General features: G+C 44.0%; 1 protein-coding gene and 1 pseudogene across 3 annotated transcripts in view; one reads left to right on the top strand and one right to left on the bottom strand.

Moving 5' to 3' along the window:
- The window catches only part of LOC149371700 (uncharacterized), a 44,945-nt gene that overhangs the window by 16,217 nt on the left and 13,076 nt on the right, over nucleotides 1–15,652 (top strand). For all 3 annotated transcript variants that reach the window (XM_089565946.1, XM_089565945.1, XM_089565947.1), the window contains exons 6-11: nucleotides 600–688; nucleotides 3,769–3,978; nucleotides 4,810–4,987; nucleotides 6,664–6,854; nucleotides 14,115–14,348; nucleotides 15,031–15,396. In XM_089565946.1, the coding sequence (XP_089422072.1) occupies nucleotides 600–688; nucleotides 3,769–3,978; nucleotides 4,810–4,987; nucleotides 6,664–6,854; nucleotides 14,115–14,348; nucleotides 15,031–15,396 (1,268 nt within the window). The remainder of the gene's footprint in view (nucleotides 1–599; nucleotides 689–3,768; nucleotides 3,979–4,809; nucleotides 4,988–6,663; nucleotides 6,855–14,114; nucleotides 14,349–15,030; nucleotides 15,397–15,652) is intronic.
- LOC149371702 (uncharacterized) lies at nucleotides 12,097–14,008 on the bottom strand (annotated as a pseudogene).

Raw genomic sequence — 15,652 nt, 5'->3', positions numbered from 1 at the left:
CAGACAAAATGATTTTTTCCGAAAAATTGGAGGTAACTATAAGATCTATGAACTGGAATAAATAGGCGCCGTTCTGCACACAGGAAGACCCAGTGTACTATAAAAAGTACAGCAGTATATAAATCATCACAGAGCAAAAAATGCCAAAGGTGCGGGACATTCAAAGCATCCGTTGTTTACTTTCGTCTTTCGTGCTGCTCTATACTTGAAACTAGCGTAATATGTACATGAATGCGGCCGTGAGAAAATTATAAGCAAGAAACTACCGGTGCACTTCGTGGGAAACAAACATCCTGAAGTTTCACCACGGAAAGCTAACATACTGAGCAGAGGAAGTGCGCCAAATTAGTTAAGGGTGGTTGGCCAATCCCCTGTTGACAAAAGCATGCCCTACTTGAAAAGAAAATTGCAGTCTTTGGTGGTGAAATTATAAAAAAATTAAGTGTACTTTTAAAAGTACGCTGGGAGCTAATGGGTTAAGGGCAACAGTTGCTTCGAACAGGCATGTCTAACAGCCATATTCCTTGGTCTGTTGAACGCTCATAGCACATTTGTGGGCAGGTAATTTTACTGACAGTGTGCACTAATGTGACATGCAGACGCACCAACATGGACGTGAAACGTTCCTGTGCGTTCGCTGTGAGCAACTCTTCCTCAGCAAAGCTGGCCTGCAGCGGCATACACAGAGGTATGCGCGGGTTCTTTTTTCTCTTTTGGGTCCTGCAGCACAGTCTTAATCTGTGTGTGTGCGCATGCATGCATGTGCATGAAAATCATAGTTTGACTCTTTCATTACCATGGTAGAAATGACTGTTTTTAATTGGTGTGGGACATAATTTTTTTGCTGCAAAATATGTGAGGTGTAAAAAGCGAAATTTACATGAAAGTTACAGCAGCAGAATGTGCTTTCTGAAGACATTTATTTTAACACAAATACTTAGTGTGTATATTGTGGATAAAATCCACCCACTATAGAGTTGAAAATTGAGAAAAAATTTTTGTTGACAAGAGAGTACTTATTGGAGAAAAAGTATTAAAAACATTCTGGAACATACAAAATGTTTTCAGTTCGTTTATAAACTAGCCACCAAAAGTTCAAATTTATAACTGAAAAAGTTTTCTAGCTAGAAATGTTTTTCTGACACTACATAAAAAAAAAAGGCTGTTCCAAGTGGCTCTTGATGTAACTGTTTCGCACTGGGCAAAAAATTTTCAAAGTAAAGCGTTATGTATCAAAATATAGCTTGATAAATTTACTAGTCGATATTACTGGTTCGAGGTAAAAATGTTTTTGAAGAAGCTCCAAAAAATTGCAAAAACACGAAAAGTATATCTGCCATACCATTTGTGACGACCTACTCACATGAAAATTATAAAAGGTAATGCAGTGAAACCTCATTTAGCAAATAGGTTAAAAACTGTGAAATGGTTTGAGATAGCCAAAATTTGTGCTATAAAATTTCTTCAAGCACTTGCGCTGGACAAGCAGCGTTTTGTCAGCCAAAGAACAGCAAATGGAAGGTATCTGTAGTTTAGCACGGTTTCAAAGCAGCTTGCGACGATTCCAGAGGCTGCAAAAAACCGAGCAACAAACTTAAGTTAGGTTGGCTTTTCTGCAAAACGCTGAAGCACGCGACGCTGGCAGGTCAAACGCAAGCTAGGGTTTCTTCCTCAAATTACAGCTGTGTTGCGTAAAAAATATGGATGCCAGGACAAAAGCTATGCTGTTGTCTCCACCTCTGCTCCGCGACAGTCGACATGAGCAGAGGATAGCTGCTGGAAACCTACAAAAGCTGGTCATGTCTCTGGTTCCAAGGCACTATCTATGGGTGCAAGAGGTGCAAATGAGTGCCGACTGCTAGGCTGCCAACTGTTTTTGCCGTCATATCTTCTGTGGCACTGTTGGCAAAAGCGAGATAAAGCGTGAACTGTGGCACCTACGCTTCCCACACCACCACTATACTCCGTTTCACCAGCTGTCTGCAGCATTGTCAGAGGTAGAGCTCTCTTGTCCAATCAGGGCTGCATGAGCACAGAAAATAGTCCCTCAAGTATTTGAGCAGTCTAGGACTATTTTCAAACTACCAACACAGAAATTTAAAACATAGCTCGGGGTGATATTATTAAAGGGACACTGAGGAGAAATTGAAGTTGGTTTGTATCGACAGAATACGAGCTCCTGATTACAAAAACGCCACTCATACTGACAACAAAGCTCTTGTAACGTAGAAAAGAGCAAGAACCAAAATACAGGTATCGCCGCCACAGGCCAAACTCGCAAGTACAAGCGTGATGACGTCATTGGACAAAACAGTGTTGCTAGAACCAATGGTTCTAGCAACACTAGAACATGAGTATTTACGAATCACTGAGGCGCAGCCAATGCATGCGCAAATCTCCTTGACGTCGCCAGATGGCGCCACGTACCCGGCAGCTACACGCGTGCCTGCAGCATCGGAACCAATCAGCGCCTGCTCAATGGCGGTAGGCGGGCTCCCGGTATTGCGCTAACGGTAACAGGGTACACGATATGCTAAAGGTGTCTATTTGCTAGAACTTCGTTGACGACTTCGAGAACGGGATCCATCGTAACGCTGGGAAAACGTCGGTGGAAACGTAAACGAAGCGACGGTAGCGACGGCCGCAATCGCCGATAGATGCAACGTGCGGCCGGCGGTAGATTTCTGTTCGGCTGCTGCCAGGCCGCACTGCTGGCCGCCAGAAATCACGGAGCCTGCGTTATGTCATGTGCACGTCATGTTTCACGTCACTTAGTCCTGTGTCGTCAGAAGAGAATCCCAAGTTTGAATGAGAGTGGCGGGAAAAACTTTTTCAACTTCGAATCCAAATTTCTTAGAAATAAATGCATCTTTCGCTGCTGGCCAAGTGGCAACAAAGCCATGAAATGCCGAACTATCGGATTTTGCTGTAAAAAAAATATTAATAGAGCTCTCCTCACTGTCCCTTTAAAGTATAGGGAGCGTCTCAATGTGTCATGAAATTAATAGACAAAGCCTGCACGGACACAGCTCTGCGGAGGCCTGTTGCGAGGTGGGGATGCATTATCTTTCAGCAACATGGTGTCGCTCGAGTCAATTGTGTCGCCCGTGTTGCCTGTGTGCCGTCCATCGATTGTGCATGGTTTCCCCAAGCTGGTGAAGCAGTTATCTTTAAATGTTCTTGAAATGCTTCGCATTGTGTGCGGGGCAGTTTGAACTTGGTCATCAAGAAGACTGCAAAACTCAACCAGGTGAGTCAGTGCACGCTGTACCGGTGGAGAATGCAGATGGAGAAGGTGGGCAGAGTGTTGTCACCGAAGAAGCATTCTTGTATTCTTGTAGAAAAGACTGGGAGGGGATGAAGAAGCTGGGCAATTTTGACCTGAGCGTGCTGCAAAGGATGGTGCACAGCTTCTTGCAGACAGGGGAAATATCAACTATCGCCAAGGTGGTGCAGCGTTTCATAGAGGACGACACAGTACTGACTGTGTCCACAGTGGCGATGAAAGGATGCTGAAGGAGCTTGACTTCCATTACAAGGAACGCTTTCAATATGCACTGCTCAGAAAACTGGCTTTTTTTTTTAATTTTAAAATGCACATGGGAAAACTTGCAAAATGATGTCACGAATGGAAAGTCGGGGACTGTTGTCGAAACATTGACTAGAGGACTGAGGCTTCTCCTCCTCAACCCTTGGTCACCTTGTTTTGTGCTGTCCCTGTCTTCCTATCCATTCTTTACCTAAGAGCAGAGAGTTGTTTTTGCTCAGGTATCACAAGAGCACACCCGCTGGAACAACGACTGGGAATGGAGCCAACGATGCAGACGGCGCGGATCCGGAAACGGCTCCGGAGACGGCCGCCGTGCTGGACTCCATTCCAGTGGCCCTCACTTGTGACCAGTGCACCTTTGGCTGCTCTCAGCCCCCGGAACTGGCGCAGCATGTGGCATCCAACCACCCTGCAGTGCCAATCTTCCGGTATGTTTTCATTAGGCCCCGAGGGGGAGACAAACTTGCTTTGTGGTGTGAGCTGTCTCAGGAGCTGAAAGTGCCTGAGGGCCAGTGGCAAGCGCTGGCAGCATGCAAGCACTTGTTGTATGCCAACCTTGAGCAATTAACTACACGCCGAAGAGCATAATGATTGAATAGCAGGGGCGCGTGTGAGCACTCCGCAGCAGACTGCTGGCTGAGGAGGTTGCTTAGTAGTTCCAGATGCTGTACTTCCAGATGCTCTACTTCCAGATGCTCTCAGTGTGTTCAATTGGCAGCTCATTTTAAACGCTGCCTGATCATTTTCTCGTGTGTGGAAATAAGGGGCCTCATGGCCCATATATATTCATTAGGCTTGTGTGAATAGTGGGTTTTTTGTTAAAAGCGAATAGTAATTTTCTTCAAATGACTTCGAATACTTCTGGAATACAAGAAAGCAGAGTAGGCATTTTCAAAATATTGCACTTCTCAAACACACATGGCCGTTATATGAAGAAAGAATGCATTGAAGCTTTGTCACACTTATTGAAGCTGTATCAACTTTCTGCAAAAAATGGCCATTGGAAACTGGTGGAGCCGACCTACATGTAGTGCTAACGTTCCGTATTTGTCTTGGCTAGTGTTTGGCCGGAATCCTGGCTGCGTAGCGATACAGTGGCTAGATCTGGCCGCCACAGCTGCAATGCTGTCCACCTTGTGCAGGTTGAATTATTTTAATGGAAAAGTTGTTCTCGGCCCAACACCAGCTGAGTCAGATTCGAAGGCTCCTCTTCCCAGCATGCCTGTGGTGCCGCCAGTTCCCATCGTGTCCCTGTGCAGGTGTGAGAAGTGTGAGCAGCCATTCCTGAAGGAGGCGGAGCGTGACGAGCACATGCAGCTCAAGCACCAGCTGCTCCATGTGGAGCCCACCTCGGATGGCAACTACGTCTGCCAGATCTGCGATCGGAGGCTGAAGACGTTCAGCGGCTACTGGGGCCACCTCAGGGGCCACACCAAGGCAGGTGTCGCACTCGTAGTGTTGTGTCGCAACTCTCCTGGTGGCAGCAGTGAGGATTCATTGCATACCTTCTGCTGGTGCCCAGCTTGTGAAGACATACAGGGTCTGTCCTGAAAGTAAGGACACTGAGCATAAAAAACGCACTTTATAATGTAAAATCTCTTGATACACCTTGCGTTCTTCAAAATAGAAACCTTGGGCATCGACATAGTGAGACCAGCGAGTTTCTGGCTGCTTAAGGGGGGATGAGGGGATCGAAGGCAACTTTTCTATTTTTTTTACTTATAGTGATGAAATTTGGCAGACTGGCTTAAAACAGCATCAAACAATCAGATATAAAGTTTCACAATGACAGCTTTAGTAGTTTACCTTTATCATTGTTTATATGTTGTCCCCATGTTGCTTGCTTGTGGAAAGCCTATCATGACAAAAAAACAAGCTACAGGTCTGTAAATATTTTTAATATTTACTAAGAAGTGTGGTGTAAGTCAAGACTCTCTTAATTTTTTTTTTTAATTTCTCTGCTTTTTTTTTACAAAGGACACAATATGCACCTTCTTTTATGTTTAGAATGTATCATGATCTATTTACCATGTAATAAAAACATGTGAGTCTAAATGGTAAATCTGAGACTGTCTTGACGCAGACCACATTTCAGTGGTCACAACAAAACAAACGGGGTAAAAATCCATGCACCCATTTCTATGCTATGCTTTCCACGAACAAGGTATTAGCTCAAAACAAACTTTCGAGAAAACAAGCCTGAAAGTTCTAAGCTAGCACACACTGTCTATGTATAGATGCCAACAAATGTATTTATTTGGAGCACTTAATGTTTATGTTTGGGTGAAATATTTCCGTAGAACACAGAAACAGTGTTGGAGATGCCAAAAAGTGTAGTTTTCAAAAATCAACTTTTTTCGTGATTTTTGCGATCTGATCCCAACATCCCCCCTTAAAGGTGCCTTGGAAGTCCTTGTCTGGAGTCTCATTGAGCACCCTCATTGCGACTCTTGGGATGCCTTCTGTGGTGTTGTATCGGTGCCCTTTCAACGATGTGCGTTTCACCCTTAGCGACGGGAACAAGTCACACAGAGACATGTCGGGGTGGTATAGTTGCTGAGGAAGCATGGTTGTGCCTTGTCCATTCAAAACTCTCTGACAGCGAGCGGTGTGTGTGACGGAGCTTTGTCATGGCGCAGATTCGAAGCCCGAATCAAATTCCGCATTATTTGCTTGGATATTCGAAATGTTTGAACAATCACGCAACCCTAATTTAAAGTCATTGATATGACTCGGGTTGCTCCGCACGGGCAGTGTTTTTCTATTTGTAATCACTAGTGCTTGTAATCTTTAATGTAATATAATCATTAGTGTAATCATTAGCTAGCAGTGAGTTTCCGCATTTGCAGTTGTGTAATTTCAACTCAAATTTTTTAGAAAGCTCTGCTCAGAGATTTAAGTAGGTCGGAAACAGAAGGTGTTGTTTTTTACTGCCTTTCTCTTGGTGGAAAGCTTGAATGAGCTTTTTAAATTGAGCTTTAATTTTTAATTGAGCTTTTTAAAGAACATGACAGGTTAGCAGTGGGAATAAGTTGTGCCTATATTCTAGTTTTGGGGCAGTTTTTGCCATGCAGTGCCATTCCTAAAAGCCAATGCTGCACGTGTGGTTTCAGACAAAACCGTTCCTGTGTGATCAGTGTGGTCACCGCTACACCAGCCGGGGCAGTCTGACCAAGCACAAGCGCACTCATGACTTTGCCAATGCGACCAAGTGTCCGCACTGCTCCAAGGAGTTTGCCACCCTGGACTACATGCGTAACCATGAGCGCTTGGTCCACACTCGCAACTTCAAGTTCTCTTGCCGGTGAGTCAACCCTCAGCCAGTTTGGGAATGAGCTGTACTGTACGTGAGCTGTAAATGCCTCCCTCAGTGAAAGTGCAGGTATCGTGACACATCATTCCGATGAGACCGGCTTAATAAAATACTTGAAGGGACCATGAAAATATTTGTCTTATGAGTAGTTTGTTTTAATAGAAGTGCCCCCTCTAAAAGATATGCGAGCATGCTAGGTGTGTACAAATATGTGTTACATGGAAACAGTGAATAAAATGGCCTTTCATCTAGGGGATAATAGCAAATAGAGGATTTATTCATTTGCACCAAGTGAGCTGAAGGGTGAGGGCGTGAAACAAGCTCACATTATTCTGCTTGAAAATGACATATGTCTAGTTTTATTTTTTTCACTGGCTCTTTTTTCCTGTCCTTTTTGCAGCGACTGCCATTTATGTTTATTTTCTGATTTTTTCTTTGCCTCTGGCTCGTTAGCAGTGTAGCTGTTAACTCTACCATCAATGCACCAATGCACCACATGCCTTTCCATCCACCACAGGCAGTGTGCACATGGTGCCGACATCTATGTGCTGTGCTAATATGAGTTGGAGCTCCATCAGTTGAGAATTTAGCGCCCAAAATTTAAGCCCCAAGTCAAAGAGGGGATACCAGATACCTTTTAAAAAGTCTGCCAGAGGCAACACACAATGGGTGATCCTAATACCTGGCCATGTCAGATCTCTGTGTCGAAAGCAGGCAGGTGCCCTGTCTTTTTCTCATCGACAAGAGAGCATGATTCCACAAGGCAGCTTCCTTGCACTTAATTAAGCGCAAAGGTGCATGCTAGTTGTGGGGGTGCGCTTTCTTGCACAGAAACGGTTTACAGTAAAAGCTTGTTAATTTCACCCCCTGCTAATTCTGAGATCCGGTGGGCAATGAGATTTAAGAAGTTTGCGGGGATATGGTGGCCGCAACTGGCAAAGGACATGGTTAATTGGAGGGATATGGGAGAGGCCTTTGCCTTGCAGTGGGCGTAGTCAGGCTGATGATGATGATATGTGGGCTTGAATTTTCATGGCTTAGGTGCTCACCAACTAGATGATTCTTGTTTTGTCTCAGGTGAGAAGTGAAATGCCCAGGTTTCATCACCAATAGCAATGGATTCCAAAAAGTTGTCCTTTTTTTTCTGCATGCTCCAAGAAATTTGTGGGAAGAGTCAACGTGTTGCCATTGGTGGTCTGGTGTGAGAATTCGCGGCACCCATCTTGCACACTTCTTTCGACATCCCAATTTTTCAGTCAAAATCCTATGGATGGTATTATGAGACACCTCAGGAACCAAAATACAGAGCTTTTCGAGAATGATCCTCTGATCTTGTCGCATCGTTTCTTCAACCTTCGCAGCTGTCTCGTAGGAAATTGATGGTCGCCTGCTTCTTTCGTTGTTGCGAATTTCAGTGTGACCAGCTGTAAACTCCCTACGCCACTTGCAGACGTTTTTGGCATCCATATACGGGTCTCCATGCACTTCCGTCAAGTGGCGATGAATTTCAACAGGTTGAAGGCCTCCTGCATTTTGAAATCTAAAAACTGCGCGAACTTTACACCTGTTGGTAGGGATGGAGCCCTATTACACAAACGGGTGCCAGGCCCAAACTGGCCGGCCCAGCAGGCAAGTGGTAGCTTGTTTGGGAGAGGAGGCAGCTGTGAATCAGTGTGGCCTACAGTCACGCTAATAGTTTTCCTGCAGCCCCAGCGCTTTGGATTACCCTCGTAGAAGCAGACTTGCTGTTCCGACGCAAGTGTGCGTTCCCCATGCTTATGTCCACTTCCAGCGTGCTGAAACTGCACGCTCTTCACGGACTTTTTGTTGGAATTCCTGGCACTTTTGGGAATGGTGAATCGACAACAAGTAACTGGACTTTATTGGGAAATTTCTTCCGGTCCCTTGAAGTCCAAATTAATGATGCTTTTATCACCCGTCGTGTTATTTTTAGTTGCCAGTCTTTGCATGACTGCAGTACAGTGCAGGTTGCATATTGTTATGTTGTCCAATCAAGCAGTAGTGTACATTTCTGTGCATGTATCGTTGTATTTTTATGGTGCTGAGTCAGTGTAAGTTTGTTTATTTCAGTTAGAAAGGCTGGGAACTATTTTGAAAAAAATAAACATTTGCCTACTTATATTTTTTAATTTCTTTTTCATACTGAACAGATATTTGATATTTGATTCAATATTTGAAGGCATTTTTCGTCCTATTTGTATTAAAAATTTTAATATTGCACACCCCTAGTATAAACTGCAATCGAGAAAACTGGATAGGTTAGAGAACGTGGCACTGAAAATAAACCACATAGTTTTATTTATTTATTTATTTAACAATACTGTCAACCCTCGTGTGAGGGTCCTTACAGAGAGGGTATAAAAATTTCATAGAAAAACAGCACTATTCACAAGCATTGAATACATCAGCATGACACGGTACATCATTCAGTCAAGCATCAAATGGCACTTTCAAGCAGGTGGTTATCCAGAGATCGTTCGAATGCATGCACATCACTCTGTTCCACAACACTCATTGGCAAATCATTCCACATTTCAACTGCATGAGGGAAGAAGGAATGTTTGAAAGTTTCACTACGGGCGTTGTAAGGCTGAATTATCCGACCATGATTTGTTCTAGAACTGCGTTTGCCTGGTGCTTGTATGTATGTTTCCTTCTGAATATTTATCTGTCCTTGGAGCATCTGGAACAATAACTTCAGCCGATTTTTTTGTCGTCGTGTTTCTAATAAATCCAGGTTACAGGAAGAGAGCATATCCGCAACTGAGTCTGTCCTTCGATATCGGCAGCAAATAAAGCGTACTGCGTACCTCTGAACTCTTTCTAATTGTTTCTTTAAATAATTCTGTTTAGGACTCCATACTACTGACGCATACTCAAGGACTGGCCTCACAAAAGCTTTATATGCAATTAGTCTTACATCCCGTGTAGCATGCTCCAATTTTTTTCTCAGAAAATATAACTTCTGGTATGCTTTAGAACAAACCTCTTCTATATGTGTGCCCCAATTTAAGTTTTGTGTTATTGTCATTCCTAGGTACTTAAACTGAGTTACATTTATCAAACATTTGTCACCAATGACATATGGGAACAAAAGAACAGACTTCTTCGTTGTAATGTGCGTGTATGTTGATTTCGAATAATTTATTTCCATGTTCCATTTTTTGCACCATTCGCTTAAAGCCTGTAAAGAGTTGTTAATTCTAAGCTGGTCGTCCTTGTTTCTAACTGTAGAATAAATTAAACAGTCATCTGCGAATAGCTTTAGTCGTACATTTGGTTCCAGAACAGCAGAGATATCATTAATATAGACTAAAAATAACAATGGTCCCAGAACAGAACCCTGCGGAACTCCTGAAAGCACTGCTAGTGGGCTGGACACATGACCATCCACTTTGACCACTTGGTTACGATTTGTTAAATAAGCTTTAATCCATTTCACAATATTCAAATTAATTCCAGCTCTTTCCAGTTTAAAAACTAATTTATTGTGCGGCACTTTGTCAAAAGCTTTGGCAAAGTCTACAGCGATTACGTCAATCTGCTGCTTCCCATCAATCGTCATTGCAAAATCATGAATTGTCTCTACAAGTTGTGTAGTGGTGGAAAGGCCTGCTCTGAATCCGTGTTGGTGAGGGTAAAGTAAACTGCTTGTTTCTAGGTGATGAAAGATGTGCTTCGCTATAATATGTTCCATAAGTTTACAAGAAATCGATGTAAGAGATATTGGGCGGTAGTTATTTACAAGTTCTCGGTTTCCCCCTTTAAACACCGGAATTACTAGTGCATTGCGCCAATCTTGTGGTACACAATGGGTGTGCAAAGATTTTTGAAAAATAAGTATAAGGTATCTCGACGCCCACTCGGCATATCTTCGGAGAAACTGTGTTGGTATGTTGTCTGGTCCATTGGCCTTCTTAGCATCCAAATTGAGGAGCTGCTGAAATACACCATCCTGCGTAATTATGACGTCATTCATTTGGCTAGGCAACAGGTGTTCTGCACTAACGTCTATGTCATCTTGGGTTGCAGTGAATACCGACTGGAAAAAGTGATTAAAGTAATCTACTATATGCTCCTTCTTTATCAGTACCTTATTTTTGTGCTTAATCTCCTGTATTCTCTCCTTCCTATCACTAAAGTATCGCCAGAACTTTTGCGGCGACGTTTTGAGGAAGCGGCGCAGCGTTTCATCGAAGAACTTTTTTTTAGCTTCTTTCAGCGCTTGCTTCAGCTCAGCACGAAGTCGCAAAATTGGGATACGTTTATTTTTCTTTTTACGTAGTCTTTTTATTTTACGTTTCATATGAATTATGTCCCTGGTGATCCAGGGGCTTCGGTGCTTCGTCGTTTTAACACGAGTTGGAATATATCTGTCAACGCAGTGTTGTATAATTTTCTTAAATTGCTGCCACAACTCTTCTACCGTTATGGAATCATAGACAGTTTCAAAATCATCAAAGGCAGATTCCAGGTAGTCAAGAATGGAGGTGTCGTCCGCTCGCCCATAATCTTTAACGCGCACAGGGATATAAGGCCTTGAGCACTCACTGGTTGCAAGTGGTATGGCAACAACAATCATCTTGTGGTCAGAGACACCATCTTCAACGTTAACAGTGTGTTCTTTTATGTTATTTGACAGGAACACCAAGTCCAATAATGACCGCGAATTTGGCGTTATTCTTGTATCTTCTTGCACAATTTGTTTTAGGTTATACGCGAACAAAATTTCTAATAGTTTCTCTCCGTTACACGAATCAGGACCAACAGAACATAGCCGTTGCCAATTAATTTGTGGTAGGTTAAAATCGCCGGTCATTATTAGTCTCGTGTTCGTTTTGACATTCGCACATAAAAAAGTGTCTAGTTCATCTAGGAACTCAGGTGAAGCAGAGGGTGCGCGGTACACAGCTCCGATAATGTAAGTAACGTTATAAAACTTTATCTTGCACCAAACTGTTTCAGCAACATTGCATTCCATTATTACTGCAGATAAAGAGTTTTTTATGATGATACAAATGCCCCCGCCACGTGTGTCCCTGTCTTTCCTAAACATTATATAGTCCGGAGGAACAATGCAGTCAGCAGATATATTGTTATTCAACCAGGTTTCTGTTATTATTGCAACATGCGGACTTTGTGAAAGGAGCAAGTATTCTAATTCTGTAGTCTTATTTACAATGCTTCGCGCGTTGAGACTTAAAAGGCATAGCTATATCTGCGATGTGTCCGACGCTGCACTCTTGATTGAGGTATCAAGGTGAGCTGGGCTGCCTGGTTCATCTGACTGGTGCTGTCTGGAATTACCAGCCTTATCTCCGCGGCCTGTAGACAGCAGACATCGTTCGTTTCGGCTGTGATCCCAGATATAGGTTTCATTGTTTACGCGAAGTTTATCATGAACAAGAAAGACCTTAGCCTTCTTAGCCCTGTCTGCAGCCGCACTGTCCCATAGTTTTCGGCGCACTTCTACAGTTTCTTTGGCATAGTCAGGGCTAATACGCCAAGAAGTTCCCTTCAGCTTTGTGCCTTTTTTCAGCAGACTCTCCTTTTCTCTGGAATCGTAAAATTTATGAATATGTAACTGGTCTACATTTCTCTGGTTGGGCTTTACCAAGGCGATGAATTCGCTCCACTGTGTCAACCTGCACGCCCATAGTTTTCTGAAATATATTTTCCACAACAAGTTCCTTCAGTTTTGATTCTGTTTCCGTTTCAGTGTCTGTTTCAGTTTCAGTGACGCCAAATACTAGTAAATTGTTACGTCGGCTTCGGTTCTCATAATCGATAAGCTTTGCAGCCTGCTGTTGGACTACTTCTTCTAGCTTACAAATCCTGTTAGTCATCGCATCAAATGCATCAAGAAGGCCCTGCAAGTTGTCGGTTTTTGCGCTCACTGCAACAATTTCACCTTTGATGTCATCCATCTTACGCGCGAACGCAGCTTGGTTCTCAAGAATTTCTTCCAACTTCTCATTCACTTTTGGCCCGGGGTTCTGTTCAACGTCACCCGACAAAAGCAATAAGAGCACTGACCAGCAATCGCACAAAATTTCACAACACTTGCGGGGGCACGGCACGACTATCAAGAAGCGGTTGTCACTACAATGAGCAATGGTATTGCTCGGAACACTTGCCTGCAAAAGCAGTAGCGGATGCTTAGACATGTTGCTTGCCAGCCAAGTGCCGTGCCCTCTGAAGCAGTGGTCGCTGCGATGCTCCTTATGTACAGCGTCGAGTGATGACGTCACAGATGACGTACGGTAATCGAAGATCAGGCATTCCACGGTGTCATTGTCACGAGGCCCTCGGAAGAAGGCCAGTCGTTGACCGTTGCTGGTTGTTGTAGCAGTAAAAATCCATGGCAAAATCTGCAAAAGCAGTAGCGGATGCTTAGACATGTTGCTTGCCAGCCAAGTGCCATGCCCTATATGTAGTATATGTAGTATGTAGTATATGTAGTATATACTATACTATATGTACTATATGTACTATACTATATGTACTATACTATATGTACTATACTATATGTATATAGTACTATATGTAGTATATGTAGTATATGTAGAAGTAATTTCGACACCAATGTCGCAGACATGGTTGAGCATTTTTTCCACTTTTTCATTCCTGATAAGGCACTTGGTGGGGCTTGTTGGTTAGCAGACTCAAAATGCGTTTTCTCTTCACACACTAACGAGAGCGAATGAAAATTGACACAGGTTCATCGCAATTCTGGGGAGCCTTAATGCAGAGCAAAATCTGCTTTCTGTTTATTGTTTTTATTTTATTTTATTTATTTTTTCAAATTTTGTTTTCTGTTTTTGCTATCTTTGCTGCATTTCCATTTTTGTCTTGTTTGCTATTTTTTATTTTATTTTATTTACTTTTTATTTTTCTGCTTATTCCGGTTTATTTTATTATTTCTGTTTTATTTTATTTTGTTATTCCATCTTATTGTTCTCATTTATTCGTTTTTATTTTGCGTTCCGTTGCCTGCCAAGGTCGTTTTGCATAACGACATGACCTTGAAAAACGGGAGCAGTAGAGCTTTCGCTTTAAAAACAGATGCGGATACAGTGAGCTCTAGCGGTCACTGGTCTTGTCTTGAGTCGCTTGTGAGTCATAAATGCCGAAAAAAGAATGCATTTCAAATTGGCTTCTGACTATAACAGTAGGAGTCAGTTTTGCTTTATTGCCGAGCGCATGTCCTTCCTCGATGTGTGTGTGCAGGCTGTGTGGCCACAAGTTCCCCAATGAGCGCAAGCAGCAGACCCACATGGCCGTGGTGCACGAGCAGGAGCTGACGCCCGAGGAGCTGAAGGCCATGACGCGGGTGCGGCACATGCGCTGCCCCGACTGCTCCTTCGCCACCTACAGCGCCCTGCAGTTCCGCCAGCACCAGGCCACCCACACGGGCCGCTACCCCTTCTCCTGCACCCAGTGCGAACGCGCCTTCGCTTTCAGGTCCGTGAGGAATACTGAGCACACTTAATTGGTGTTGGTTGGAAACTTACACACAGAACCTTGAGTGACATAGTAACATGGAAAGCTGCTTTGTGAGGTGCTGTATTCTCAAATGATGAGATATCCCACTCCATGTGTGCCTGTTGGCTCAGTGAAGGGATCATGGGTGTGCTCCTTCTGAGCGCCACTTTCACAGTGCACAACCATCAAGTTCATTGGCATGGAATCCAACCCAGGGCATTTTCAAAACAGTCAGTGATTCTTGGAACCATGAATTCGTATGCATAGGCCCTGTCTGCAGTAACAATTCTGCTGCAGACATGCCTAGAAAAGTGTTATGGTGCGGCTTTTGAAATGAAATTCAGACATATGTAAGTGAACAAGCTGGAAATTCAACAGCTGCAACACGGCATCAGTTAAGCGATATGCTGGCAGTCTTTAGCGTTTCAACCTAGATGCACTGGAACAAGAACATCCGAGGAAGAAAGGCACACGATAACGCAACTCGTTTTTCATTGAAAAGAGCTTAGATCATAAATAAACCACGCAACCATTCATTGGTGTGGCTGGTCCAGTATGTCCAGTTTCTTCTTTCCAGTGTTCTTGGTTTTAATGCTACTTTCATTGTGTCTGAACCACACCGAGTACAGCCCTCATTGTGACTGTGTTGTTGGACGAGCAGGTTCCAGCTGACACTGCACATGCGCCGCCAGCACCGGCCTGGAGGCCCCCTGGTGTGCCCGCACTGTCCCCGGCACTTTGTGGCCGAGGATGCCCACGCCACGCACGTGGCCCTGCACGGTGCCCCCCACGCAGCCGGCCTCGAGTGCAGCCACTGCAAGCGACTCTACGAGACACCACGTCTGCTCGAGAAGCACCAGGCGTCTGCCCACGGGCCCCAGGACAACCGTTTTAGCTGCAGCCTGTGCAACAAGCGTTTTCGCACCTCCAATGGGGTTGTTGCCCACCGGCGGGTGGCACACACGGACTCCGGCAGCGCCCTGTCCTGCAAGGCGGCGGTCAAGAACTGGGCGCACCGTCCAGGCAGGTGAGCTGGTGCAAAATCCCAGGTCCAGGCACCTGTCAGACATTTGCGTCAAGATTTGGATCGTACAGCTGCAAAGCATCTTTTTTCCCTTTTTGTTGAAAAACACGGTTGGTGAAAAGCACTGGAAACACCCAAGGTGTTTTCGTCTCAAGTCTGAAAAGGGCAGCATAAGAGTGCCTTTCACACTTTGATATTGCTGCATAAGTGATTGTCCACGTGACCTAATGACAGTCTGAAACGGCCTTGGAACTACCTT

This window comes from Amblyomma mixtum, chromosome 1 (assembly GCF_055824585.1).
Source record: "Amblyomma mixtum isolate Tamu chromosome 1, ASM5582458v1, whole genome shotgun sequence".
Lineage (NCBI taxonomy): Eukaryota > Metazoa > Arthropoda > Arachnida > Ixodida > Ixodidae > Amblyomma > Amblyomma mixtum.
Note: the sequence above shows the minus strand (reverse complement) of the source record. Positions and strands in the feature narration are given on the sequence as shown.